Raw genomic sequence first — 26,724 nt, 5'->3', positions numbered from 1 at the left:
GTATAGTTATTATCCACATGGGTTTAGGGGTCAGAGTTCGCGCACTCTGCATGCTGGATTGACTGGTATTGAAGCGCTTTGAACGTGAATGGCGATAACCACAGCTGTAATCGAAAGTGTTAGAATTTCATCAGATTATCAGTTGAACGTATTCAGCTTAAGAAAACTCACTATTCCTGGATACTACAATACCGTCGTTTACGTGGTATGGGATCTCTTTTTATCCCTGTCTGCTCAGCTATCCCCACCCTCTTCTCCGCTGTCCTATCCTGCCCCACTAGTCGTGTCGTCGCTCACGCGGTTTGAGGCCTTTTGTTCTTTGGAGCTTGCTCGTTCGCTGCCACGCCTATTCCTCCACGATGTTTCTGCAGCTCCTTTGCACGCTTGTCAGTCTCTATTTGCTCTGTGGGTCGGTACGCCATGCGCGTAGTATGACGATGTGCCACCCTTAGATCTGCTCACCAAAATTCTTTCCACAGCATTCTGGAATAGATATTGTTCAAGCTTCAATTTCAATGCTACTCAAGGTCATTTTGTATTGGATATTTGGATATATACAAGTCAGCTTAACACCGTGGAGCATACTGCAACCTGCCTTCGATGCCACAGATGCGCTTCACTCGCTGAATGTCTCCTCCCATACGCTCAATCAACTGCGCCCAGTAAAGACTGCGAGGTTGAACTGGACGGTTGTGAGATATGACTCTCGTTCGAGGCGCCTCAAACATAGGACGTGAAGTCAGTCCTCCTTTGAATCCGATAATCCAGTTCGTTGTGCCTGGTGGGTCCTGAAAACAGTTGTTATTTCCGTTGGCTGTGCAGTTGTACACAACATGGAAAGCACCTATGGAAAGCGTAAAAATGAAATTGCGTCAAGCCCAATACTACAACACCGCATTGAAATCCTAAAGAAATGGACACAAAGCTGCAAATACTTACCAGCCCAGCCTTGTCCGGATCCCATCCAGCTTCGCTGTCGCACGTTCAAGGTGTTGCAGGTGATGTTGTCGTACAAAATTCCCATGGCAAAACGCTCGTGAGGTCCCGTATCATTGTTAGCATCAACCCCCGTCGAGTCAACGAAAACGTTGGGTCCTAGGAATTGAAGTGCAAATATGAGAGAAATAAAATCGGATTAGCATGCGGATGTATCTAAGTGCCCTTGATAACACTTCAGCATAGCATCAGCACATACCACAAACGCGTCCCAGCGTAATAAAATCATGACGAGCAGCATTGGTGAAGCAGCGCTTAACAAGACCCATCTGACCGCTGAGATTAAACATGTACCGACGGCCTCCTTCCGAAGGCTTTGAAACCGGATTTAACACAGAGCAATCCTGAATAGTTACATATCTGGACCAAGCAGCGGCAAAGATACCGCTTGCAAAGCACATCGTTGTCACATCAGCCACCCAGCCGTTGATAGTGTTGTCGACCAGAATGGCATACCATCCATGGTTCTCGTCTTCAGAGCTGTTCCGATCCCAATCACTAACAAGACGCAGGTTCTCAACACCGACATCCGAAATTGTCGGGAACTTGTGGATGAGGTCATAGATTCGGGCTGGAGGGTACTTTGGATCCAGACACATCACCATGGGTACGTCAATGATAAATGTTTTCGTTGCCTGGTCAATAGCGACAATCTTGCGCTCGAATCGAAAAGTAAAGGACTTCGCTGTCCATTGTGTTGAGGGTTGCCCGTTGGGTCGTGGCGGCAATTTGTCCATACCGAGATCGCAAATCCATTGGTCGCAGCCCGGACGTTCGATCTAAAATAGGGAATATAAGGGTAAAATCACGGTTCAAAATCCAATGCTCCATATTTTCGTCCACAGCATGTTCATAACAGGACTTACCACAATGCGATCACCAACAGCATATCCCTTAGTGTCTAGTACGGGAATGTGTGTCGCTCCGCAGGGAACAAACACACCAGAACGAGTGTATGTATCGGGCTTTCTGCTCCCTTTATACCCATTCGTTGGCATCATCTCTCTCGTCCTGGCTTTGCAGCGCTGTGTCTCCACACGTCCCATGTCGGATGTAAGCATCCCGTTTACCAAAATGAAGTCGCGCTGAATGTCTCCGGTGGCGATGATGATCGTTCCCTGCTCATCCTGACCCTCGCCTCTAAGGACAACGCCAGAGGCATTGATGATGAGTGCACCGGCAACCCGATAAGTTCCTGCCTTTAGCAAGACTGCGCCCCTGACACGAGCACCGTCCTCACCGACGCACTGTAATGGTAAGGATGCGACATAATCGATTGCTTCCTGAATCCTGCAAGTATCATCCGCGCAGAGGTCAAGAGAAGGCTCGACTACCATCTGAACAGGTATCATTGGAATCCTGACATGTCCCTCTCTATAGCCAACTCTAGAGAAGTTGGGGATAGTGTTGTTGTAAGAGTCCGGCATCATTAAGGCGCTCAGGTCACCGGCATCCATTTGCTGCGACCCTTGATAAAAGGGCGGTGCATGAACGGGCCTATTTTTGAAACAATTACGACAGAGTCAGCAACAATGACCATCTTTTTTCGACGAACGCCAAGGACCAGAGTAGGCGTGAGTATTTACTGCTGTGAGGGAAAGTGGCCCTGCGGCTGCTGATTTCCTGGGTACTGAGAGGCAACCATGGCTTGGTGTTCAGCAGTCTGTGAGGGGAAGGATTGCTTTGGAGGTTGGACTGGAGCATTATTGGCCTCGGTAAGATATTCTATGGAGCCAATAAAAAGTGCATGTTAACACAGAATTTCCAAGGCAGAGAGCTGAGCTTTTTCTCACACCGAGTGCCCAGCAGCAGGTTTACCTCGCATCCTGTTGGCGAGCATTCGCCCTGCACGCTTGCCGATCTGCTCAAGACTCATGGCGAGGATGAATGCGAGGACTAGGAGAATAAGGAGACAGCTATATGGATGAATGGTGAACAAATGCTGTGGTAGTCGAATACAACCATATTAGAACTGTGATTAGTAGGTATTCGTGGCAGGCAGGCAGGAGAGAGTGGATGATGCAACCCATATCAGAGCTTAGACGGCACTATCAAGCGTTGAAATTCTCAGGGCGTTCTCAACTCTGTTAAGACTGCGTTTTGCTGGGCCAGACAACGAGACCGCATCCCTACTGCACAGGCGACCCGACATGACTCGTCAATCGCCCATGTCGAGAAGGTGATGCATTGGTGAAATGCTGCAGCAGGAGGTTTAGAAGGAACGTTATCTTTACCTGTTGTTTTTTTCTTTGTGCTCAGGTTCGAAGTGAAGAGGAATAAAATAAATGAATGGGACGCCATGCTTCCATAATTTATATAAGCCGTATTTTTTTTTTTTTTTCACTGATATCATGCAGCTGCTAAATCGAGGGGATGTAATCGAAATCAGCCGACGTTTACCCGCGCACTTTTGTTGGACTTGGCCGGAGTGAACAGTTCGGAAGGAGGGAGAGGTCATTTTCATTGCGGGGGCGTCGATGGTAGCGGCCCTCTCGCTGTATGAACTTGCGTCTGCCTCACAGCACTTGCAAAAGCTATAGTGCTGAACGTCGCGACATAAAACTTTTGACTAGAGACGCCTATTCATTTTCAAATACAACCGCTGAATCGAAGTTTGGAGCGTATTTACCCGTCCTTCTACAAACCAATGTTCAATATGACCTCTAGTTCAAAAGCTTTTGAACTTCAGTGTTTTCTACGTGCAGTCGCGACCAGATGTCCTGCACTATACGACATTCCAAAGCGTCTATGCGACTTTGGTCACTCATATCGATGATGACGAAGCATTATTTGGCACACAGTCAAGCCGCCTGCAAGAATACTGCCCAGGAAACGTTTGCCGCCTCGCAGAAAGTCTTTGCGGGTCTTTTGCAAACCCCTTTGCAAATTAGCACACTCCCTTCGTCCTCAGTTCACGCCGCCATGACCTACGACAATCTCTGGAAGCAGTTCAATTATCTTTCTCAGCGGTACTCCCAAGTGCAGAAGGAGCATGCATAAAATTAACTCTAACTTATTGTGATCCCTATTAACTTTTGATAGCGAGGTATCGCACTATCGATCAGTCTGCCCCACACCAGGCAGGGGCTGCAAGTGAGGTGCGCTCTACCCTATCGCGTACTAAACCCCCGCAACACCCACCGTGATGTCCTGTCATCCAGCCCACTCGACTCAAGGAGCATGAGCCGTCTGAAACAATGAAACAGTACACATGGAAGGCATGGGAAGAAAGTGCCCGAGAATCCCTTGGTGGCTTTTTCAAGAAGAGCAGAAGAAGAGGAGAGCGAAGAAGGAGGCAAAGACATGGCAAAGAGGAAGGAGCTCTTGGCAATCAGGCTTAGACGGGGGATAGAGCGTGAGAAGAAAAGGATCGAACTGGAGGTGAAGAAGTCGTTGTGGGAGAAAGAAAAACTGGAAGCAGAATCGAACTTCTAGTTTATGACGCGGAAGGCTATGCTAGTGCAGTCAGCCATGAGCAACGGGCTCAAACTGGAGGGTATCAAGGCCATCATGGCCATTGTTAACGATAAGTAGCTGGAATAAAACTGTCTTTATAACTAGACTCTATAGCACTCCTCGCTGACGATTGGTTTCGAGGGTAGTCTTCTTCAAGGTCTCTCTAAAGTTGTTGGCGCCCCTTGGTACATCATTGTTTTCGTCAGTTCTATCTGCAGCCCCATCCTCCAGAAACATCTCCTCCCATGCATCGCCTAGTTGTGCTAGCATGTTGTGGAGTACACAACATGATGCTGTCCATTCAACGAACAGACACATGTCCTTTACATTCCGAACTCGCTGACGCATCTCCCGCAGAGATCCCCACCGAGACTTGAGCACCCCAATGCAGTGCCCGTTACGGACTCTAGACTTTGCGAGGCAGAAGTTGAAATCCCTGTTCTCAGACAAATTTGCCGCCGGTGCCTTGTAAGGTGGAATACAAGTTGTAGTAAGGCCGCAGGCCGAATCCGCAAGCAAGTACTCTCCAGGCGAGAAATGAAAATGAGGTTCCTTGTATATATGCATCCGCTTGAACACAAAGGAGTCCGTACATGGTCCTGGGCAACCAAGATGCACCCCAATGATCCGCTTATCTATATCGCAGCTAATTTGCATAGCAACAGAGTATCTAAAAAAAAAAACAATTTAAAAATTAAGAAAACTGTCTTCAAAGGATTCGCCAGGCGTGGAAGTAAGTTCCTGTTCTTTCCGTCGAAATATGCTTCTCCATCGATGGCTGGTTTTTGGGAAAGGGGAATAGTGGTTCCACCGATGAAGCCTACACAGCCTGGAAGCCCTTCTCTATGCATCGCTTGACCAATCTCCCTTCTTCGTATCTCATCTGGCCATGAGACCCACTGGCCCCTGACTGACATCAAGGCTTTTATGACCCGCTTGGTGTAAAGAGTAACCGTTCTCACTGCAAGACCAGCAAGTACCTGTTCACCATCACAGATGAGCCATTTTCAGCACCGCCAAAACGAGCCAGAGCTATCGCGATCTGCCAGGCAGGATGGAGCTGCGCGCATCTAGAGTTGTTCGAAAAAACAAGGTGGTCCTCGAGTTGCCTCACAAGAGCGGCAAAGCCTTGCCTCGTTGTCCTGAATATTGACCGAAACTCGTCGTCGTTGAGTGTTGGAAACGTTTCGACGAAAAAATGATCATCTCGATGTCGCCTAGTACGGTCGTCAATGAAGGGAGACGACGAGATGAATGCATATAGAGCCATAAACTCTTCTGCTTCCTCATGGTCGTCGTTATCGTCAGCCAAAAATACCGCCAGTTCCAGGTCGCGAAGAAGCTGTTTGCGTTCGGAGATTTTAAGCATGGGTGAAAAAAAAGGGCATGCTTCGTTTGACTGGGCGCTGTTTTTGTCACCATCACATCCGTATTTTGAAGATACACCTGCCCTCAGGCTGGTGTATTTCTGTCATACGTATTGTCGTCAAATGCAAGCCTATTTTGACGTACGCATTTGGAAATACACATCAAAATTACTGTGGCGAGGACAAGAGAAAAAAAATGGAGTATTGTCTATGCGAATGTATTATTATGAATTGAAATCAGTTGTGGATGCGTAATAAAAAAATGCGTTTCTAAGAACCCTTGGCCCTGGAATCGGTACAGACATACAGAATAGGACATTTCAAAGGAAACCGGGAGATCGTTATGGCTCGTTATGATGGGGTATATATGCGAAGATGAATGCAGACGAAGGAAAGAGAGAAGAGGAGGCAGTGGAGTTCTCGGAAACAAAGGACACTAAAGGGAAAGGAAGAACAGAGATAGAATGAGGGCTATCTTTATACTTTTTGTCTTTAGGACGAGTTTGGAAAATCGTTGGCCTTGGGCGCGTCCTCCGACCCCTCGACAATGGCATTTCGTCTGCGGAAGGTATACGAAGACGGCTTTGGCCTGCCACCTTCGCTCTCGTCTCCCTCAACATCGTCGTTTCCTCCATCATTTCCTTCTTGACCCGGATGCACACCAGATGGAACTGGGCTGGCGCCACCTCCACGACCGCCAGCACTAACACTGCTGCGACCCCCTGTGCCCATTGCTCGTGATCCTCCAAAAACATATGTCGACCGCATCGGGCGTTGATAAGTGTATTCGGACTCGTAGTGTGCATCACAAAGCGAAAGCGGAGAGCCAGGCAAGTCCGCCCGAAAAGTCGCTGGAGGAAGCGGTACTGGACCATGGTGCTGCTGTTGGCATGATGTGAACGCGTCAGTCTTTGATCCAATGCCGAGATGGGCCTGCGCTGATACAGATGAAGAGTCTGTGAGGGAAACCAATCCGCCCGCGGATCGGCTTTGTCCATTCCAGGACTCCTCAGTGGAAGCCAAATCATTTCTTCGGTTTTTTGGAGCCGCAGCAGAAGGCGCACAGCATGCCGCCTCTTTCATGTGTCTAGGCCGGCTAGAGGAACACGACGACAGGGCCCACAGCGCTTCGGAGTGGGGCTGAGTCGTGTATGTGTAAAGGAGCTCAGCGGCTGTAAGGTCCTCTCGTCGATAAAGTTGCTGCTTTCGTACGGAGAGGCGTCTTGTGCGAATGACGTTCTTCTGTGGGCCCAAAAGACCAAGGCCATCATCGTAGATCCGGTTGCAAATGCTGGACATGGTAGTATGTGTTTGTGTTATTTGGCTTGTGCGACGGTCCCTAGCGAGGGCTCTGGTGTAGACAGGGTAGAGAAACGTCTAGTTGAGAAAAGGGAATAAAAGAGCATTCTGAGGTTAGCTTTCAGCTTGCACGCTTTTATGGAGAGACGAAGGGCTTTAGACGTGGTTATTGGGACCGCTAGGAGCCAAAGGAGCAGGGAGTAGAGACTGAAGGAAGTAGGAGTGCTCCCTCGAGTATCCTTAAAATGAAGGGTAATGCAAAGAGGAAAGAGAAGGGTGCAGAGGACAGACGAGAACCGAGATCGTATTGTTACCCTGCAATGGCAGCTGTTAACTGAAAGAGAAGAAAAGGCCCGGTGTAGGGTGTGTGTGTGGTGGTATCGTGTTGAAGGAATGCGGGATAGAAGGTATGGATCAAATTGTCGAGGCAACAAGACAAGACGCGATCTCTCGAGGTCGTGGTTTCCGCCTTTATATAGATATGTAACAGGTGCGGAACGAACGTGAAGAGCGGGACCATCTTCAGTAGATGCAGTCGAGCAGTAAGTGCATAATCGGCGGACAAAATGAAGGAGAGACGAGCCCGTAGGACGATGAGGGAGAGGAGGGCGGCCGTGTCGATGATGCGTTCGAAGGGCACCGACTCGGCGATGCTGTCACATCTTTTCCTCCCCGGGGCACCAGCGTCGTCGACAATTGACGACGGATGTCATGTATGACGAGCAAACGTTAAAAATAACGGTCGAGGATCAAGCAAGACAGCAGGACTCAGGGCTACGAGGGAACATTTGTGTGTGCAATAAACCCGCCCGAAGGGATGTGACAAAAGGGAGGAGGACTCACGTTTTTTTCCTTTGTCGGTGTTAATGCTGTCCGTCGATGGGGACGGGAATGCAGAAAGGGGAGAAGAGGAGTGAGGAGGCACAGAAGAGAGAAAAGAGAGAGATCAAGAGGTGTGATTCAGCCGTAGAGGGATCAAATGCGAGGACGACAAAAAGGGGGCAGAAGCAGCGCAGGAGGAGAAGTACGAATGGTAAAGAGGATTGAGGAAATGCAAACGAGAACTGTGAGAGAGGAAGAAAGAGAGGAGATGGACACCATCTGCTGCATGCTCAAATACTTTTTTTTTTAGTTGCTGCAGGACCCAAGAGACCAATGGACCCCGTCGCCACCAGCTCATCGGCCTCATCATCATTATCACCATCTGTTAGCTGTCGTGGGTGTTTGTTGTTGTGTTGTTGTTGTTGTTATTGCATTACAAAAATACTCTTTTGTTTTACTAATACTTTTACATGCGGAGCAAAAGCAAATGAGTGAATGAATGGGATAATCAATCAGATAGGCATTGAGCGCAATTAAAAAAGAAAGAATAGTCTATAGACCATGTAGACTATGCTATGCACCATTAAACGGCCTTTGTTTCTTGTCGCTCCCCGACGGGGGAGCAGAGCAGAGGACGGGACACATCTTCTGAGCACCCGCCATGAGCTGCAGGTCTCCATGTGTCGTGCTTTTATAGAAACATAGACACCAAGCAGACCCTGACGCAGTATTCATCCGTAGTCCCAGCCAAAAAAGGGAGATCTACAGGCGATTGTTGGTTGATATATCTGGATGTATCTCGTAGACATCCGGCAATCGAATTACTCTCCACACTCGCCTCTGATGTTCCCTTCCCCTTTATCGATCATCACTCTCACCAATGGTCCGATAAAGAAAGAAAGGATAGCAGTAATGAAATAATAGGACTTCTCAGTCTACAAATGAGCCTACATTCTTATTTTCATTTTAGCGCCGATAATTTGACCACCTTGCCTTGAAGACAGCGCCGAGCCGTTGGGCAACAAGGCTATGTGCGCCCCTCCTCTAACAATATGACACATGCCGAAAGCATGGGGCAACAGTTAAATGAACGGAACTGGGTTTAAGAGCGGGTGCGGTGTAACCATCACCGTTCATTTCCCATTCTTCTTCCACCTCTTCTTCCCCCTCCTCCTACCCGCCGCCGCTCACCGCTCATGCTGAAGTCAAATGCCATGTTTTCTTTTTCCCTCCAAACTGGAAACTGGAGTACACACAGACACAGGTACACTCGTGCTTATCCTATCTCTGCTGATGTATATTCTGCAGCAAATGTAACATCGCAATCGATCGGCTCAGCATTCGCTGGCTGGCGTGTTAGGCAACTGAAATAAGCACTGCATTGTACCTGAGCTCTGCATTAAATGCAAGGGTTGGATGGGGCCCAAGATCACTTATTGTGTAATAGCCTGGGGCATGCTGCAGTCGCGGCCATGGTCCTCAGCATTTACCATTAGAGGGGAGACCAAACGAAAAAAAAAAAAAAAAAAAAAAATAGATGCTCAGAAAAACTTATTCAGTGCTCGACAAACAACAAAGTAACTTGTAGCCTTATTCATCGCTGCTCTCGTTTTTTTTTTATACATTTTACAATCCACGCCATGTTAAACCATGCATGCTTGCAGCATGCGGTCCATACACCCATATATTTTTTTTCAAGATAGCTTTGCCTATCAATCATACCAATCATCGCATGGCGCCTTGTCACCCGCCTATGCGGACCATACACTTACAATAGAAAAAAGAGAATTAGAAAAAGAAACGAAACTGAGATTGTTTGATTCAGTAGAGTGTCAGTCTTTAGATACAGTACCCATGGTCTGCCGCATGTCTGCATGCTCGCTCATGTTGACACAAAAAACAACAATCCTGCATAGGGTGACCTGGGTAACCATGGGCAAAACCATGCGCCGGACCGTTGCACCCCGTTCTTGTCCTCCTACATCTTACTCTCTGTTTCCTGAAGTTCCCGCGCTGATGTACATGTACAGTAGCCAACCTATCCTCGTGGCTATCCTGATGCCATACTTTGAACGTCTCTCCTCCACAAAAAAATAGAAAAAAGACGTAATCTGCAAAAGAGTATGCCAATCTCCCGCGCATCTTTGATATTTCCTAATTGCTGTCTTGCCTCATCTACAAACCTGCAATGGTCAAGGGTCCTCTTCAATATGTAATCGTTGGTTGACGTATAAAAAAAAAACGTGCTGCACGCACAGCATCATCAGAATCAGGGGCATGTCTTGACCATTCGTACCTTGAGTATTGTCGACCATGGCTTTCAAAAATACACTAGCGCAATCAAGAGTCAGGGGGTGGTCTAAAGGCCACGTTTTGCTCGCATGGCATTTATCGGGGAGGATTGAGCACTCGCAAAAGCTGGACATGATTGAAAATTGGCTAAACGACAGAGCAGCTCAAGAATAACTTTTTTTTTTGTTCTCGTAAGGACGCAAGGTTCAAATTGCGAGGCAGTTTTTATTAAAAACCATCCGTTTTCCATGCCAGCCCATGGTTCGCAAGAGAAGACAGAAAAAAAAAACTCAATTGCTTATATACTAAACAGGAGTAAGAGGATGGATCGGGGTCTTTGGCCTTTTAGACAAGCTTTCCGATCAAGAGACACTCAATCTTTTGTCCCGCAGCAACACTGGATCGTTTGGAGGTCCTTCCTGGGAGCACCATCAGACTATTGGCACCCAGCATCGTTACCATCCGACTACTCATCTGATTCTTGTCCGTGGACTGGGCTTGGATATGTCCTTCCGGTGTGACAGAGACGATGGCACGCTGGTACTCTGGTCGCTCATCTAAACGAACGTCATGCGTAATCTACGGCAACACAAGGGACATGCATTTTGGTAATGACGCATGAGTACAGATGCAAGATTGTGTGCAACCACTGCCCAGGGGCATCATCAATCGAATCGAGACTTCCATGAGAACATCTCCAACGCTCGCCTGCGTCCTTACCTCTGCTTGGATGCTTGGCCACATGTACTTTTCGTAACCCGCCAGCTTTCGAAGTGCAGGGAGAACAAACAAGTGGAAGGTCACAGTTGCTGAGACTGGATTGCCTGGCAGACCAAACATGAGTCTGGGCTGTCCGCCATTGGGATTTGGAACCGTAGCGAATGTTGTCGGTTTTCTATTATTGAGTCAGCGGAAACATAAAGCCGAGAATGAGTAACATGCAAGCAGAAACGGGGAGATTGTCGGATGGCGCAGACTAAACTCTTTTGCGATGTATATGTTCTGCGTACCCTGGCTTCATCATGATGCGACCAAAGTGAATGGTTGCACCGATCTTTTGCTCCAGAATGGGCTTGAGGAGATCCATCTCTCCCATGGAAACACCGCCGGTAGTGACAACAATGTCACACTTTTCTAATCCGCTCCTCACGGCGGCCTCCAAGGCTTCAGGACTATGTTTTGCATGATACATTATTCTTAGTAAGGCGCAATTATTTTCCCAGTGTTCTGCATATATACTTTGCAGCCCATGGTTTCAACTTACCTATCAGGAGCGATACCCAAGTCCAAATGATGGAACCCCGCAGCTTTTGTGGCGGCAATGAGCGTTGGTCGATTGCTGTCGCGGATCTGTCCCATTTTCAAAGGCAAAGCATAGTCATGGTTGACGACCTCGTGTCCAGTCGACAAGAATCCCACCACAGGCCGTTGTCGTACAAGCACCTGCAGGTTAGACAACAAAAAAGGGGAAAAAAAAAAAAGATTGTGCCACGTTTTAGTTTGCCACGTGTATTGAGACGTATATCCCGCGCGGATGAATAAAAGTCCCAAGATGGAAGATCTGCATAAAGGGATTGTTTGTGTGCATGTGTGCAAAAGTGCATGAATATGCAGAGCAGTATGCACCCTCAACGTTACCTTGCGAACGCCAATAGACGCCAAGACTCCAATCTCACCACCGACTGCAGAGACGACTTGACCCTTTTTGAGCACCGTTTGGCCCACCTGCACATCTGACCCGATTTCTCGAATTGCTTCGCCGCGGCGGACCTTAGCCAGGATCTCCACAATCTCCTCGCGTGTTCCGTCCTCTGACGACTTGATTAGCTGCGTATCTTCCACCATCACTACAGCTGTGGCGCCTTCGGGTACAGGTCCTCCTGTAGTAATTCTTGCAATCTGTCCCGGGAGAAGTCTCGTCACTGCGCTTTCCGATGTAGCAGCCGCAATCGAGACTGCGGTCACTGGATATTGACCTGGACCATCGGCGTCTATAGCAACAAAAGAGTAAATAATCCCGTGTCAACAAAATATAACTCGTGTAGGATAGAGAGTTGACAGTACAGCACATACCGATGACCGCGTATCCATCCAAAATGGAGGCACGATATCCAGGAACTGCCTCGACTGCCACGACGTCCTCATCTAAAACGGCTCCAATCAACGCCTCGTCCACAGGCTGTTCCACAGAAGAAAGTGGTACAATCCTGTCCATGACAGCCTTCATGGCCTGATCCATTGGAATCAAAGGATATGGTGACTTGCGAAGCCTTCGTGGTACTAAATCCCAACAGATATACAATATGATTAGTCAATGAAAACAGTCTCTGCCCTCAACGCAGAATCATATTCTGCGTCCTCGTTAGGCCTACCAGGTGTATCCAAGCCGAGCGAGGCAGCATCCGATCTCACTTCTCTGTCACTGTGATGGAAACAAGTATGTCCACCGTGCCCGTGTCCATGTTCATGCCCATGACCATGCGAGCTGCCAGACTTGGTATCCTTATCGGCAGCCACACCTGAGGGTCGTGGTCCTCCTTGCATTTTCTCGTGCACCTTCTTTCCTGTGCCCCCTCTCACGAGATCAACGGCATGCGGCAGCATCTTGGACAAGGCTTCAAAGTTCTCCTTGACTGCCTTGGGACTTCCAGGGAATGTAATGATCAGAGTCTGACCACGGATCCCGGACACAGCTCTACTGAGAGCCGCGAATGGTGTGATCTGGATGGACTTTGCAAAAATCGAGTGTGTAATTCCTGGCGTCTGTTTCTCCAGAAGCGGTTGAACAGCCTACGTAGCATTTAAAAAAAAAAAAAAGCAGGGGTGAGTAAGATGTTAAAGACAGAAAGCAGCCAGGAAAATAAAAGAACCATGGGCACCAATGGAGTACTGTCGGCGTTCTTGCAAGTCCATTTACCTCTGGGGTACAGTCCCGGACGCCAAAGCCCGTTCCACCAGTGCTTAGGACAAGGTGAAGATTGAGATCGTCGCACCATGCGGTAATGGTTTTCTGAATGGTTTTGAAGTCGTCTGGTACGATCGCTCTCGTCTGGACAGTATACCGTGGCTCCGCTTCGAGCAATTGACAGAGAGCGGGTCCGCTGGTGTCCGACGCAGGATCCAGTGAAGCCGTATCACTGACTGATCCGTCCCGGAAAGAGTAAGGCAAAATGAGTGTTGAGTCAATTAGTCAATTGAGAGCAGACCCAAGACGCGTTGGCAAACGGGCAAGTGCGCAGACACGTTTTCTATAAGCTCCAAGAGGCCGAGCTGGTAACAAATACTTACTTGTGAGGACTCCGACGCGCAGTTGATCAGTCATTTGATGGAATGAAGTGGATGTGATTAAGAGAGGAGGATGGTATGCAATGGCACAGAGAAAAGTGGAGAGAGTGCGATGCGGAGAACTCTATTCGGCGTCAAGACTGGGTCATGACCCCCCGCACGGCGTCACATTTTTCGCGCCACCAATCTCTCACGCGTCGCACTCAGATATCGCACGCTTATGAACCAAATATTGCTGCTGTTCAGGTCCCACTTCAGTTAAAAAATAAGCGTCAAATGATATCGAGAATTGTTCTTAAGCAATCTGATAAGCAAATGGGCCTACACCAAGGAAATGGCCCTAGCGATCCGAAGACACCTTTCTGAATGTTGCTGGAGCACAACCGGATCGGCTCTACTGCTTTCGAAAAGAAGAAATGGATAGATGTTTGCAAGCCATCAGTGCGAATGCACATTTTTCCATTACTTTTCGTCCTTCCTTCGCTTCATTCTGCAGGTGGCCTTTTATAACAGGTGCAAATGAGCCTGGTGGAAATACGATGGGGTTACTCGCGCTGCCTATTCCTATATTCTTCTGCTAGTTGATAAACGGGAGACCTGAATCATTGCGCGGGCACCAATCGGTACTTATTTGCAAGGCATAAGGTTGACGAAAAGCAAAGCGGTTGAGGTTCTAAACTTCTAATGAGGGGGTTATGTTGCTGTTGCTCTACACCTTCGTTCAATTGACCATGGACCAAACTATGTTCCACACTCACATCTATCTTTTACCATAATTAATCATATCTTACAAGAAGCTGTACATTTGATTCTCTGCTCTTTATTCTCATGATTAAAAAAACAAATAAGGATCAAGGATATGGAGTTTTCAAGGTTGCTCAAATATGCATTAAGCCAGAGAGGATTTACTCGTCATCCTCATCACCACCAGCATCCTTGCTGGCAGCGGCAGCAGCACGCTTTCTCTTGACACGACCGGCACGTCCACCACCATAGGGAGAGGTGAGGGAGAAATCGATGTGCTTCTGGGAGTCGAGGCGGACAACGAAGGAGGGGATATCGACGACCTGTTTGCCGACGCTATTATTATTCAAAGCGATTGTAGTAAGATAAAATCAGTCAAGTATCTTTCCTCTACTATAATAAAGCTAAAGAAAATACAAGCTCCTGAATAATACAACGATAATGATAGCAAAAGCCGTGGCACATGCCAAACTTACCGAATGTGACGCTGGCGGATCAAGACACGGGCGTGGTGGATGGACTTGGCAAGACCGAGCTTGAAGACCTGGGTCTGGAGACGACGCTCCAAGAAATCCTCGATCTTCAAGGCCAAGACGTAATCGAGCTTCATCTTGTCCTCATCCAAGACACCGATACGGACCAGACGGCGAATCAAGGCGTTACCCTCGAACAGACGGCGGGGGTCCTTGTCCTCGAGCGTCAAGAGCTCACGGGCAGCACGACGGATGTTGGACAGGGTGTAACCAATGCGCCAGATCTCGCGCTTGTTGCGGAGACCGTACTCTCCGACGAGCTTCAACTCCTGGTCGAGGCGAGCGGCCTCGAAGGGACGACGGGGAACCTTGTAGGTCTTTGAGCAGTTCTTGGGAGCTCCGGAAGGCACTGTTGTTGCGGTAGTGGTGGGTAGTGGTTGGAAGTGGTACAAGTGATAATGTGAAAGAATTGGGCGATTAGTCCATTGTTTTCAATTATGCTGATATTCCTGCTTCCTTGAAACGACGCAGAGAACTGAAAACGAACAAATGCTAAGCAAAGGCGATGTGGGATCAAATCTCTGGCATGGATCGAATTGCAATTTCGAAAAATCAAAATCGTCTCCATGCCCCCCTCTGGTGAGATGATAATTGCGATGATCCCCAGAAAAGCCAATGCCCTGTGTTCGTCCGTCCCTCGTTGCTCTTTGCTGGTCCCTGTGGTATCATTTCGTTTGCGAATTGAAATGCATATGGATCCGATGATTACTGGTTGAAAGTGAAAGAAGGATCCAACTCTATTCGTCAAGCTGCCCTTCTTGTATGGATGGCCCAGGAAAAAAATTGGCCACACAGAAAATGCATATCATGTGACATCTTCGGGTGCACCCACCGGTAATACCTCCCGAAGGTGCCTGGGAAAGGAAACCAACCACCTTCACTTCTCTCATCCCTTCCCGGCAACGACATCTCGCCATGGCGCACCTTGCCCGGTCAACTTCCTTGCGCAGTCTCTCTCGCGCCTGTAAGCTCTTGAAAAAACCATCGCTTCAATGTCTCCCTTACTCACTCTATTTGCCTCGAGTATGAAAGTGGTCTATGAGGTCGTGGCACCCGCGTTTTTTTTTTCTTTGACCCTAATTACTCCGCTCCATTTTTCTTCTTGAACAAATTCTTAGCACAACTATCGCCTGTCAGATCGTAAGTGCTTCTCATCTGTCTCCGAGATACTTCTTCTACAGGAAATGGCTGCCCCCAATTGTCGTGCCTGCTTTTCCCCCCCTCTAACACGCGCGCGTTCCTTGTTTTTTTTTTTTTTTTTTTTTTAATTCAGATCATGGTCGCGTGCGGTCGTTTCTCAAAGCCGGTCCTACTCCGCGGCGGCACCGAAGACTCAGCGATCCTCAGTCTCTTTCAAAACGGTCGTGGCCCTCGGAGCCGCTGCTGCTGGCGCTGTCTTCTGGAGCCAGATGCCTGCAGTACGTCCTCAATTGATCTTTTCGAGAAGAACCCCCTCGCAGTGTGCAACTAGGCTTTCAGATTGCTAAATCGAAGATTTGTAACGTCGCGATGTATTACTAGACGAAGCAGGCTGAATGCGAGGCACCCAAGAAGGCGGAAAAGAAACCCAGCAAGACTGCAGAGGCTGATCAGAAACGTGTAAGGGACTTGATGACACCACACTGACGACGCGCAGTTGCATATCGTATGTGCTATCTAATACGAATTACTTATTTCTTCATCTACGATCCAGAAACTTGAGGGTCTGACTGAGGATTCACCCATGCGTCTGCGCATGGAAGCCTTCAACAAGAAACTTCAGGCTGAGATCACCTCCAGGATCGAACAACTTGACGGTGAAGGAAAATTCAAAGTCGATCAGTGGAATAGGGTCGAAGGTGGAGATGGCATCTCCATGGTTCTCCAGGACGGCAAGGTTTTCGAGAAGGCCGGCGTCGGTGTATCCGTCGTGTACGGTATGCTTCCACCCGCGGCTGTGGCTCAGATGCGCGCCCAGCACCCCAACATTGCCACCACAAAGGAGGCCATGCCCTTCTTTGCCACCGGTATCTCCTGTGTGATGCACCCACATAACCCGAATGCGCCCACGGTCCATTTTAACTACCGGTACTTTGAGCTAGGAAGCGTCGACGGCGGCGAGCCTGTTTCTTGGTGGTTCGGCGGCGGATGTGATTTGACACCGGCGATTCTTTATGAGGAGGACGCGGTGCACTTCCATCGGGTCATCAAGGAGGCCTGCGATAAGCATGATCCGCGGTATTATAAAGACTTCAAGAAATGGTGCGATGAGTATTTCTATATCCCACATCGGGGCGAGCGTCGAGGTGTCGGTGGAATCTTTTTCGACGATCTGGACGACAAGAAACCAGACGAGCTCTTTGCGTTCGTCCAGACCTGCGGCAAGGCTTTCTTGGATCAGTATGTTCCCATCATGGAGAGGAGGAGGGATATGCCCTTCACGGAAGAGGATAAGCTGTGGCAACAGCTTCGTCGTGGACGCTATGTCGAATTCAATTTGGTCTATGACCGAGGCACCAAGTTTGGACTTCTCACCCCCGGAGCGCGTATCGAGAGTATTCTGATGACAATGCCACTGACAGCGAGGTGGGAGTACATGCACGAGCCAAGCCTCAAGGCCCACGGCCGGCTCATGGAGGTCCTTCGCACGCCCAAGGATTGGATTCCTTTGTAAAAATGGAGCGCTTAGATTCCATTTAAACGTACGCCGCATCTTGTAAAAACATATAACTTCAGTTATCATTTTAGAGGGCATAGTATTTTACAAATGCACCAGAGTTAAAGTACAATCGGAAAAAAAAAGTGAATCCATATCTATTTGTCGACACACAAAAAAAAAGAAAAAAGAAAAATGCATAGAGATCTACTGCCGATCCATGGTCTTCCTTCCTGGCTAAAAACAGCACCCTTGCTGAATCCCATTCTGTTCTGTATCCCGTAATTTTGTCCGCTTCATGTGTTTCATGTTTTCCTTATGCCTTTGTTGAAGTTGCATCAAAGACCTTGCCCTCCTTCGCTGCACCGCCGCCGAGCGACAATTCTCTGACTTTGGCCTCCAGATCCGCGAGCTCCCACTTGTTCGAACTCAGGACTTTAGGAATATGACGGGCAAGGGCCTTGCTCTTGAAGCCCGGTGTCGTCTTCACCTCTTTCAAATTCGCCTCGACGATTTCCTTGATCGATCCGGCCTTCCCTTCTTCCTGTCGTGCCAAGGCCCTGAGCAGCATCTGATTCTTGAGATCGCCGGGTCCGTCGATCAGTTCGATAACGGCCACGGGTGCATTGTCACCGAACCGGTTACCGAGTTTGTGGATGCGCGTGTACCCGCCCTTTCGGCTCTTGAAACGCTCAGCCAAGGGACCGAACAGCTTTGGCAATGTCGTCTCGTGTTCCTGTCAAGAGAGTGAAAATTGAAACGAAGGGGGTTGGTTTAGCGCGAGGGAGGAGTTTTTACATGGGTGCGATGAATGTCCTTCTGGATCCTAGCTTTTGCAATAACATACTCTGAGGAAAGATGCAGCCTGGACCTTGGCATGCAAATCACCGCGCTTTCCGAGGGTGATCATCTAGATAAATCGTACAATTTGCTCCTGTTAACAAACATTATGCTTTTCTTCGGAGAATGTAAGCGTGTATCCTGATCCCTGTCTTTCAACACGGCCAAAGAGACAAGGTTGAGTCAGCTGAGAGCATTGCTACGACGTGTAGCTGTTTCTCTTGCAGTACCTGGTCAGCAAGGGCCTTGAGCTCCTGAGCTTTTGGAAGAGTCGTCTTGATACGATCGTGCTGAATCAGCTGTGTGACCAAGTTCCGGAGCATCGATTTGCGATGCGACATCGTCCTGTTAAGACGGCGAAAGTGTTTTCCATGATGCATCCTGTATTATATGAAAGTCGGTTCGTTGGGAGAGAGAGAGAGAGAGAAACGATGGTCGGCACTGGAGCAGGGTCAAGGGTTGCTTCAGAGTAGGGTTCAAAAGGTTCAAGGAGCAGTTCCTGCCCCCGGTTTGTTTACATCATGTGACGTACATTTTAGAGTTTATGGTTCAATGCAAGTGGGAGACCATGGGCCTTTCTTTACTTGCCATACTTGGCCAGCCAATCCTTCTTCCACTGACTATCCTCCTTAGGAACGACCATAAATCGTGCAATACCGTCTCTGAGGATATACTTCGAATGCGAGAGCACCGTTATGAACTTGACGTTTGGGCCGACCTTCATCAACCCCAAGTTTCCACCACTATCTTCCGTCTCAAAATACGTCTGTACTGTCTCAGGCTTATACTTGTGCTCCGGATCCCACGGTGCCGGTTCATAAAAGATCTCGGCCAACTGCTCTCCAATCGCATCCTGCTCATTAAACGCCTGAATAAGATCCGACTCATTATGCTCCGGGTACAAAAAGAACGTCGGAATCGTCAACTGATCCAAATCCTGGTCCAACTGAAGCTCGTGCGGATGATCCGGTTTGAATCCCGGAGTCGCTGCCGTCTTGATTTTACGCTTCTTTAGTGCAGTCTCGATTATCATCTTTTTTTCCCGAATCTTTTGTTCCCGCAGCTCCTTCTCTCGCCTGATCTGTTCCTTGCGATCAAATTCTGCCTGGATCTTGGCCCGCTCGTCCTTGACTGCCTGATTATCGGGCTCGGCATTCAAGGCATGGTCGCAACAGTCAATGGCCTCGGGGTACATTTCTAGTGTGAACAGAGCCTTGGCGGATCGGAAGAGGGCCTTGACATTCTTGGGGTTTAGCTTAAGGGCGTGGGCGCAGTCGGTCAAGACCTTCCTGTAATTGCCTGCGGCGCATCCAGAATAAAGCGTCGAAGGAGAACCATAAAAATTGAGTACACGGCAATGTTATCCCTTGCAAGCAATTGGTTCCTATTTGCTTGTCAAAGATCACTTCCTAAAAGCCCTTACCGAAATGGAGGTTGCAGGCGGCACGGTTGACGTAGAGAGTCTCATTCAATTTGTCGTCCTTGCAGAACACCTCCAGACCATTGGTATAAAAAACAAGGGCATCCTTGTAGAACTTCTTTCCTTGCTTAAAACAATCGTTTCCTTGGTTCTTAAAGTTTTCGGCCACCTCTACAAATTCGTAGGAAAGGTGTCAGGGTCGGTCTCGCTCTCCTTCATGGCTTAAAGCTGGTTGCTGGTAGCAAGACCAACCGGTACTATAGCCAATTGTACTACGGAATCACATACTCCTGAAGCCAGCCATTACCTTCAGGTGTTCCATCGTAGGCGAGATCCTGGAGCGCCAGAATAAGAGGGTTTTCGCTGGCGTCCTCGGGCAACTTGTTCATGAACAAGGGGACTGAATCCATTTCCTTGAGAAAGTCGTTTTCGTCCAGAGCCCATTCCGGACGAGCGGGTCTCTCTGGTCCCGGTAAGGGGATGCCGGTTTTTGTTCTCCTGATGCCGTCCTCAGCCATGGTTGGAACGAATATGAAAGTGGAGAAAACGGGAAGAAGGAAGGAGGGTTAGTGTGCTCTGTAGAAAGAACGACAAACAGTTGTGTTTTTCTGAGACCTTCTTTTCTGCGCACAGATGATAGACAGTCACCCTTCCTAGGAACTGTTCTCAATGACTGCTCTGGTCAACGATTGGGTTATCTGGTTATTGGTTACAGTGGTTATTAGAACGAGCCTCTTTTTATTTTGCAGCTCCTTCTTGCTGTCGCCTGCTTCCCTATTAGTTGTAGGTCATGTACTTGGGCGTACTGCTGAACTTGGCATACGACTTGATGACCTTATTCACCGCCTCTAAGAAATCCTTCTCCGTCGCCACCTTTCTCCTCGCCCGAATCGCAAACATCCCCGCCTCTGTGCACACCGACCGCAACTCCGCTCCTGTACTGTTCGGGCACAGCCTCGCAATCAACTCATATCGAATATCACGCTCCACACTCATCGACCGCGCATGGATCTTCAGAATATGTGCTCTTCCCTCGAGATCTGGGAGTGAAAACTCGACCTTACGATCCAAACGACCTGGTCGCAGCAATGCTGGATCCAATGTATCAGGTCTGTTGGTCGCCATCAATACTTTAATGTTTCCACGCGAGTCGAATCCATCGAGCTGGTTGATCAACTCCAGCATCGTACGCTGCACCTCATTGTCGCCTCCTGCTCCATCGTCGAAACGCGCGCCTCCGATAGCATCGACTTCGTCAAAGAAAATGATGCATGCTTTCTTCGTCTTGGCCATCTCAAACAGCTCTCGCACCATACGTGCGCCCTCTCCAATGTATCTGTGAAATAATATAATTCGAGCGTTAGATCAATAGTATCCCGTAGTTATCAAGCTCCGCTTAGGCAGCAAAACATTACTTACTTTTGCACCAACTCGGATCCAATGACACGAATAAACGTTGCATCTGTACGATTTGCTGCAGCACGAGCGCACAGCGTCTTTCCGGTTCCAGGAGGTCCATACAGCAGCACTCCCTTGGGCGGGTCGATTCCCAAATTCACAAAACGTTCCGGCTGCAACAATGGTAGTTCGACCACCTCCCTCAACTTTTCAATCTGCTCCTTGCATCCTCCAACATCACTGTAGGTCACATCGGGCTTTTCCTCGACCTGCATCATCGTCACCGAGGCATCGATCTTAGGTGGCAATGGGATCTGAATATGATACTTTGTGCGGTCCACTCTGTCATAGAAACAAATATAAAATACAAAGAGAGGTCAGTCAGTAATCATTGTGGGGTTACCTTCTTGCGTGATAGCGTGCGTTTGCACCTTTTAGATACTTTGTATAGAATCTCTTACCCAACTCGAATGCCCTCGTCAATATCGGTCGGGGAAACCTTCTCACCCAGGCCGACGACAAACTTGGCGATCTGCTTGACATTAATCACATACTTCGCTGGTTCATCTCCTGTTGCCTGGATGATCTTTGTACATCTTGCAACCTGTACCCAAGTCGAAACCGAAGGTGACGAAAAAAAAAAAAAAAAGTAAATTGATTTCATGGTATTAGGCAATGAATCAGCTGTCGTGATCCACAACGCCTGTTGCCAGCCGTTGCTCAAAACCGTATCTCCATTGCTACTGTCTTCCGTACCTGCAGCGGCTGCTCTTCTCCCATGCGCTGCTTGTCTGCAGGAATGTCCCACAGACTCGGCGGTGCCAATCCTGTATCCGACTCTTTAACGCCAATCTTTTCGTTCACGCGCTTCTGTGCATCCTTGATATCGTTCTCCAATTTCTTCAAGTCTTTGGCATATGGTCCTTGACCCTAATGAAGCAGCATGAGGTTTTAGTTTGAACACGGTCAACGACGACAGATCAGACATCCAGACAGGCAGAAGAGCCGCGCAAGAAAAAGCCATATGAAAAAGTGATGGTCCGGATGTACGACGCAAATCAAGGAGACATACATATGTCTTTAGCAAAGCAATATCGCCCTCATCCAAGGCGACGATATTCTCCATCTCCTTGTCATCGACGGGCTTGTTGTCTATGGCCAGAGAAGGTCGGTCGAGTCAGTCAGCAAAATAAGTTTTTGGCCACAAGCGAGTTCCTTAGTTTCCTGGATAGCGCTCCACACACGTCAAAGCCGTATTTACATTTCTCCCAGTTCTCTTTTGGTGGTGCCATGATGTTGAGTTGTTGTTGGGTAGCGTGCTAATGAGATGCAGTTCGTGGTGATGGCGGTCAAAATGCTAAAGCGAGGATGAAAGGAAGGTTGATTCACATGCACTGCGTGCGTGGCATGCCTTATTGTCCCAAAAAGGAAGGAGAGGACGTCATGGTTATTTTTGACATATCTCACGTGATCGTCGACTCCATATAGAGTCCAATTAATTCGACAACTTGTGGCTGGAGAAATTTGCGTTTCGAGGGCAACTCATCGCACGTATATTTTCAAGGACCAATTAAAATACAGCACCAGCATAAGCGCTGGGACTTTCACCATTCCCGCCCTTCTCTCATCGCTCACTGTTGCCATCACATACACATACACGCACATTACACACACCTCTCTCCTTCGACATCACAACAGGTAATTGGTCGTCCTTTGTCAAATGCTACACTTGCCTCCGCATCTTTTTCGTCTACCTGTTCCTGCTAAGGAGCTGTGGAGTTGAAGACCGTTCTCGCCACAGCCAAAGGTGAGTTGCCACTTTCGAAACGACCGTTCGGATTAGAAAGCGGTTCCTTTTGTTGTTCTCTCGACTGAATGTATTTGCACATTTTGGCTGTTATTCTCTATGTCGCTCTCTGATCACGACCGTTCGGATTGGAAAGCGGCCCCATCACCTCCATGTTTGCACGCGCTGTATATTTTCTCCATCGAGACTAACCATGTTCCAATTCTCAAACTCCCATCCCCTTCGCTCCTGTTCTACACCCTTTAGCCTTTGATACATCCATTCGACCCACTGTCTCTGCTTTCCTGTCCAGGAAGTAATCGCACAATGGCAGGATTCCCTACTATGGATAGGCTTATCGCTGTACGACCAGTTGTAAAGGGTGTAGACAGCTTTTTCAACGACGTTGCAATCCACGGACCCCGCTCACATTTGCGAATTATGCGAGCACCACGAGTTGGAAGGACTACGGAAAATCGATCGACAAACTTCGACGGTCAAATACCTGTCTGAGAGCATTTGCCGCTCAGTGCCATGAATGGTTGATTGACCCCAGCAACGGAGACGCACTCGATATTGCGCGCCTCCGCCTTGCTGAGAAGTTAGCGAGTCAGAAGGTGCGCCTTGTAACAAACTGTAGTAATCTCCAGGACTCGCTAAATATGAGGGCAAGCCAGAGGACCTTTCAGGATGCCTCAACGGGTAAGGAAGAAGACCAACGAGTCCTATGGCTAATCAACCTGATTTTGCTGGCTCATTTTTAACAGGATCGTGTTCATGCATTTCCTTGATAGCGGTACCAGCCTATGCCTCGTCCTCTTCCGCGCATGTCCCTGATCCAACCACGCATGTCCCTGATCCAACCTTTTCATTACCCTCTCATGACCTTGACAATGACACTGAACCCTCGACATACATCCCCATTGCTGGTAGGCTATTACGCTCTGGGGTTTCTATTTCTTTTCCTCGGAGACTTGAACCCCTATGCTCACTATCCTTTGTCTCTTTGTACGCTCCCCGATACTCTGATAGAGTCTGTACAAGTTGGACAAAAGCACCCCCGTGACCCCTTCGACAATGAGGATGCCGGTCTGCTAAAGACTCCTAGGAACAGATGTGAGTAATACTTTGACAGAGTAGGCCTACAGAACACCTTGCCTCTTTGTGCTTCGTGTATCGGCTGCTGACAAATTTTCCTTGTTTTGTTTTTAACAGCCCCTTCGCGTACGGTTGTTAGCAGGTCTGACGTGTTGGACACAGGACGGAATGGATCACCAGCACCGTCTGCTTCGCGTGAGTGCCCCTTCAGGACAGCAATGGCACAAGAGACGATGAATAGACTTCACCGCCTGGACAACCTGCTCCTTCTAAACCTTCCCTACGAGATTCTGTTCCATCGAGTCCCTCCACGGAGTTGGCGTCTGGCACAAGGGTCGACATACAGCCTAGACTGTCGACATCCATGTCAAACACAGCACAAAAAGGAGGAGGACTGGAGAAATGTAAGGAAACCCCCAGCAATCGACTCGACTATTTAGGTTTTGCTTCCTGAGCAAATGGACTTACTTCTCTCATTCTTCGTGGTCTTCATTCTCATCCTCTCTCTAATAGTTTTGACCGGACACAGCCTGACGCTGGAGGATTGTGAGTGGACTTAACTTTATGCCAAGGCTTCATGTTTTCAAACTGACACTAACGTATAAATGACTTCATTTTTTATAGTGAATCCCCCGTGATACTCATCGCCTGACGATGGTAGTCAAAGCGATCTTCATGATGTGACGACGCCAACAAATCCACAGCTCCTGCTTGGCTTGGACCTGCCCTCGACCGATCCAGATGATCTGAACTTTTTTTCGGATCAGGACCTCTATGAGCCGACCACCAAGGTATATGCATGGAGTTATCTTGAGGGGAGTGGACGACGTGACTCGGATGTCGATAGTGCATGGATATACAACAACACAGAGGTTGGTCGCGATTTGATGGATTTTAGGATCGTGTCATACAAGAGAACGGCGGCTTGACGGAACCCCACGAGAAAGTGTAAGTAACCTTGGCTCCTTGGACTTCTACTGGAGGATGCATTTATGCCGAATGTAAGAGGGAGCACGAATGAATCGGAGCCTTCTAATTCCTTTTGAAACCATGCTTTGCACAGGGCGGTGAACTTTGTGTTCCTCGTTGAGGGGGGTCACCAGACCAGAGGCTTGCATGCTGAGATTGAAGACGAGTCGTGGGCCGCACTCTGTGAAGCGACGAGGGACCAAGTGGACCCACTCCCAACAGTTACTGTCGATGAAGCGCACCAGTGGGCGCACTTGCTAGCACGGGAGAGCTCAGGCTCATTCAGAGCACGTTTGAGAACTTCGCCGCCCAATGACCCAACCCTCCAGTCCATCTTGAACTTGATGGTCAGCAGTGGCCAACTCTGGAGCGACCAATCGTGCAACGAGGACACATACCTCAAATCGCGGCTAGGACCTTTCCTAGAAACGTACTTGAGCAATATTACGTTCATTACGAGTGGCTGGTAAATAGTACTAATGCTCTCCATGTCAAGTTACTTGATTGCTTTTTGTGATGCTAATCTCATGCCCTTTCATATTTCATAGGAGCAGACACAGCAGGATACTCGAAACATAGACTCCGATCTGCTCGTGCCCGACTTCGCAACCATGACGGTGGCCAGACAGAGGGAATTATCTATAGTGCTTTTGGAGGGAAAGGTCGCTTCAAACAAGGCTTTTCAAATTTGGGACGACAGGACCAAGTTGGGTCAGGAGATGAAGCTCGCGTTGGACTCGATCTTGATGCTTCTTCCCGAGGACGACGTTTGGGTTGTTGGCATACTCGTGCGTGGTATGTTTGTGTTAATCGTGTTGAATGTATTTGAAAGCCTCTCATCTCTTCCATGTCACTCATGTTTTCTTCATCTGTCTATATTTTTATTTATCTTCAGAGCCTCTGGTTGAATTTTTCAAAATGCAGATACATGCCGAGGGAACATACATCATGCGCCGGTTTGCGGTTTGCTACATTGCAGCCGATCCTATGAACATGCTCCCCATCATTACCATGATGGAAGCATTTCAACATGCGCTGGCAAAGGTCAAGAAGACGGTCGCTGCTATCCGCCGTGTCAAGGTTCGCCCGAGCACAAGCCCAAAAGTTCCTCTCTCTTGGGTCAGGCCGTCTTTCAAAAAGCCAAAAATGTCGCTCGTCCTTGATGGCGAGTAACAATGGGATCCGCTCATCTACTGTTCATAAAGTTTGTGGTTCAGTTGATTAAGGCTGCCTTAAAAGCCCATGGGTTCTATCGGTTCACCTAAAGAATGTCTTTGATATGATCTGGATCTGGAATCTATGCGACCTATCCGTGGCTTCACAGAGTCTATGCTTTGTTTGTCGTAGTTCAAGAAGCAAACAAACGCAGCAAAAAGTGAATAAAATGCAGATAGTACATGTATGTATCGCTGCCACTTAAAAAGCATTTCTTTCTTTTTTCTTTTACTGACTTGGTTTATCGTGTGTGATAATGAATGACATCTCTCTTCATATCATCTACATAAGTCAGACCCACATTGAATTGCCACGTTCTATTTGGTTCATTTCTACAAAATTAGACGTTTATTTTGCGAGACGAAAAGGACAATTTCTCGCGCCCTAGGCAATACATGAACGGATAATCGTCTCAAGATATCATCCATCCTGAGTCGTCATCATCTACTTAGACAAAAACAAAAGAGAACGTTCTGAACGTCAATTCAATGACTCATTGAACAGTCCACAGGTGCGGTGCAACGCGTCAACATCTACTTACTGAGACCAAAAGATATACTTCCAATGCT

The 26,724-nt window shown here is 48.3% G+C and overlaps 11 protein-coding genes across 11 annotated transcripts; 3 read left to right on the top strand and 8 right to left on the bottom strand.

Annotated features, from left to right (window-relative positions):
• Positions 1-498: 498 nt before the first annotated feature.
• Positions 499-2,496, bottom strand: BC939DRAFT_292630 (uncharacterized protein). Its single transcript, XM_051551310.1, has 4 exons — positions 1,863-2,496; positions 1,196-1,775; positions 940-1,095; positions 499-844 (listed from the first exon to the last, which is right to left on the bottom strand). Exons 1-4 carry the CDS (start codon positions 2,451-2,453, stop codon positions 567-569), a joined length of 1,605 nt encoding a protein of 534 aa, XP_051408459.1. The 5' UTR covers positions 2,454-2,496; the 3' UTR covers positions 499-566.
• A 1-nt stretch (position 2,497) lies between these two features.
• On the bottom strand, positions 2,498-3,263 carry BC939DRAFT_292629 (uncharacterized protein). The gene is made up of 3 exons (XM_051551309.1): positions 3,231-3,263; positions 2,815-2,912; positions 2,498-2,721 (listed from the first exon to the last, which is right to left on the bottom strand). Exons 2-3 carry the CDS (start codon positions 2,870-2,872, stop codon positions 2,579-2,581), a joined length of 201 nt encoding a protein of 66 aa, XP_051408458.1. The 5' UTR covers positions 2,873-2,912; positions 3,231-3,263; the 3' UTR covers positions 2,498-2,578.
• A 2,147-nt stretch (positions 3,264-5,410) lies between these two features.
• On the bottom strand, positions 5,411-5,821 carry BC939DRAFT_506534 (uncharacterized protein; the record flags this gene model as incomplete). Its single annotated transcript, XM_051560793.1, has 1 exon — positions 5,411-5,821. The coding sequence occupies one exon, from the start codon at positions 5,819-5,821 to the stop codon at positions 5,411-5,413; it is 411 nt and encodes a 136-aa protein (XP_051408457.1).
• A 245-nt stretch (positions 5,822-6,066) lies between these two features.
• BC939DRAFT_292585 (uncharacterized protein) lies at positions 6,067-7,610 on the bottom strand. Its single transcript, XM_051551308.1, has 2 exons — positions 7,416-7,610; positions 6,067-7,196 (listed from the first exon to the last, which is right to left on the bottom strand). The coding sequence occupies exon 2, from the start codon at positions 7,116-7,118 to the stop codon at positions 6,312-6,314; it is 807 nt and encodes a 268-aa protein (XP_051408456.1). The 5' UTR covers positions 7,119-7,196; positions 7,416-7,610; the 3' UTR covers positions 6,067-6,311.
• Positions 7,611-10,413: 2,803 nt separating this feature from the next.
• Positions 10,414-13,621, bottom strand: BC939DRAFT_415024 (MoaB/Mog domain-containing protein). The gene is made up of 9 exons (XM_051552989.1): positions 13,521-13,621; positions 13,150-13,373; positions 12,605-13,022; positions 12,306-12,512; positions 11,871-12,223; positions 11,497-11,675; positions 11,243-11,404; positions 10,953-11,127; positions 10,414-10,811 (listed from the first exon to the last, which is right to left on the bottom strand). The coding sequence occupies exons 1-9, from the start codon at positions 13,552-13,554 to the stop codon at positions 10,578-10,580; spliced, it is 1,986 nt and encodes a 661-aa protein (XP_051408455.1). The 5' UTR covers positions 13,555-13,621; the 3' UTR covers positions 10,414-10,577.
• An 801-nt stretch (positions 13,622-14,422) lies between these two features.
• On the bottom strand, positions 14,423-15,711 carry BC939DRAFT_484968 (40S ribosomal protein S9; the record flags this gene model as incomplete). The annotated part of the gene is made up of 3 exons (XM_051559281.1): positions 14,423-14,597; positions 14,738-15,131; positions 15,702-15,711. 3 exons carry the CDS (start codon positions 15,709-15,711, stop codon positions 14,423-14,425), a joined length of 579 nt encoding a protein of 192 aa, XP_051408454.1.
• A 492-nt stretch (positions 15,712-16,203) lies between these two features.
• BC939DRAFT_480343 (coproporphyrinogen III oxidase-like protein) lies at positions 16,204-17,447 on the top strand (the record flags this gene model as incomplete). The annotated part of the gene is made up of 3 exons (XM_051558929.1): positions 16,204-16,212; positions 16,316-16,393; positions 16,488-17,447. 3 exons carry the CDS (start codon positions 16,204-16,206, stop codon positions 17,445-17,447), a joined length of 1,047 nt encoding a protein of 348 aa, XP_051408453.1.
• A 119-nt stretch (positions 17,448-17,566) lies between these two features.
• On the bottom strand, positions 17,567-20,412 carry BC939DRAFT_495916 (uncharacterized protein). Its single transcript, XM_051559666.1, has 6 exons — positions 19,997-20,412; positions 19,693-19,860; positions 18,854-19,568; positions 18,500-18,614; positions 18,277-18,339; positions 17,567-18,165 (listed from the first exon to the last, which is right to left on the bottom strand). Exons 1-6 carry the CDS (start codon positions 20,205-20,207, stop codon positions 17,746-17,748), a joined length of 1,692 nt encoding a protein of 563 aa, XP_051408452.1. The 5' UTR covers positions 20,208-20,412; the 3' UTR covers positions 17,567-17,745.
• BC939DRAFT_462875 (26S protease regulatory subunit 7) lies at positions 20,404-22,457 on the bottom strand. The gene is made up of 6 exons (XM_051557182.1): positions 22,349-22,457; positions 22,160-22,239; positions 21,844-22,017; positions 21,549-21,691; positions 21,109-21,429; positions 20,404-21,025 (listed from the first exon to the last, which is right to left on the bottom strand). Exons 1-6 carry the CDS (start codon positions 22,377-22,379, stop codon positions 20,467-20,469), a joined length of 1,308 nt encoding a protein of 435 aa, XP_051408451.1. The 5' UTR covers positions 22,380-22,457; the 3' UTR covers positions 20,404-20,466.
• Positions 22,458-23,364: 907 nt separating this feature from the next.
• Positions 23,365-24,551, top strand: BC939DRAFT_292274 (uncharacterized protein). The gene is made up of 5 exons (XM_051551306.1): positions 23,365-23,575; positions 23,668-23,802; positions 23,906-23,989; positions 24,089-24,375; positions 24,485-24,551. Exons 1-5 carry the CDS (start codon positions 23,536-23,538, stop codon positions 24,488-24,490), a joined length of 552 nt encoding a protein of 183 aa, XP_051408450.1. The 5' UTR covers positions 23,365-23,535; the 3' UTR covers positions 24,491-24,551.
• A 732-nt stretch (positions 24,552-25,283) lies between these two features.
• On the top strand, positions 25,284-26,365 carry BC939DRAFT_292335 (uncharacterized protein). Its single transcript, XM_051551307.1, has 3 exons — positions 25,284-25,413; positions 25,489-25,735; positions 25,836-26,365. Exons 2-3 carry the CDS (start codon positions 25,552-25,554, stop codon positions 26,111-26,113), a joined length of 462 nt encoding a protein of 153 aa, XP_051408449.1. The 5' UTR covers positions 25,284-25,413; positions 25,489-25,551; the 3' UTR covers positions 26,114-26,365.
• Positions 26,366-26,724: the final 359 nt, after the last annotated feature.

This window comes from Gamsiella multidivaricata (genome assembly GCF_025024155.1).
Source record: "Gamsiella multidivaricata strain RSA 2152 chromosome Unknown BC939scaffold_74, whole genome shotgun sequence".
Lineage (NCBI taxonomy): Eukaryota > Fungi > Mortierellomycota > Mortierellomycetes > Mortierellales > Mortierellaceae > Gamsiella > Gamsiella multidivaricata.
This window is presented reverse-complemented; position numbering and strand designations above follow the sequence as displayed.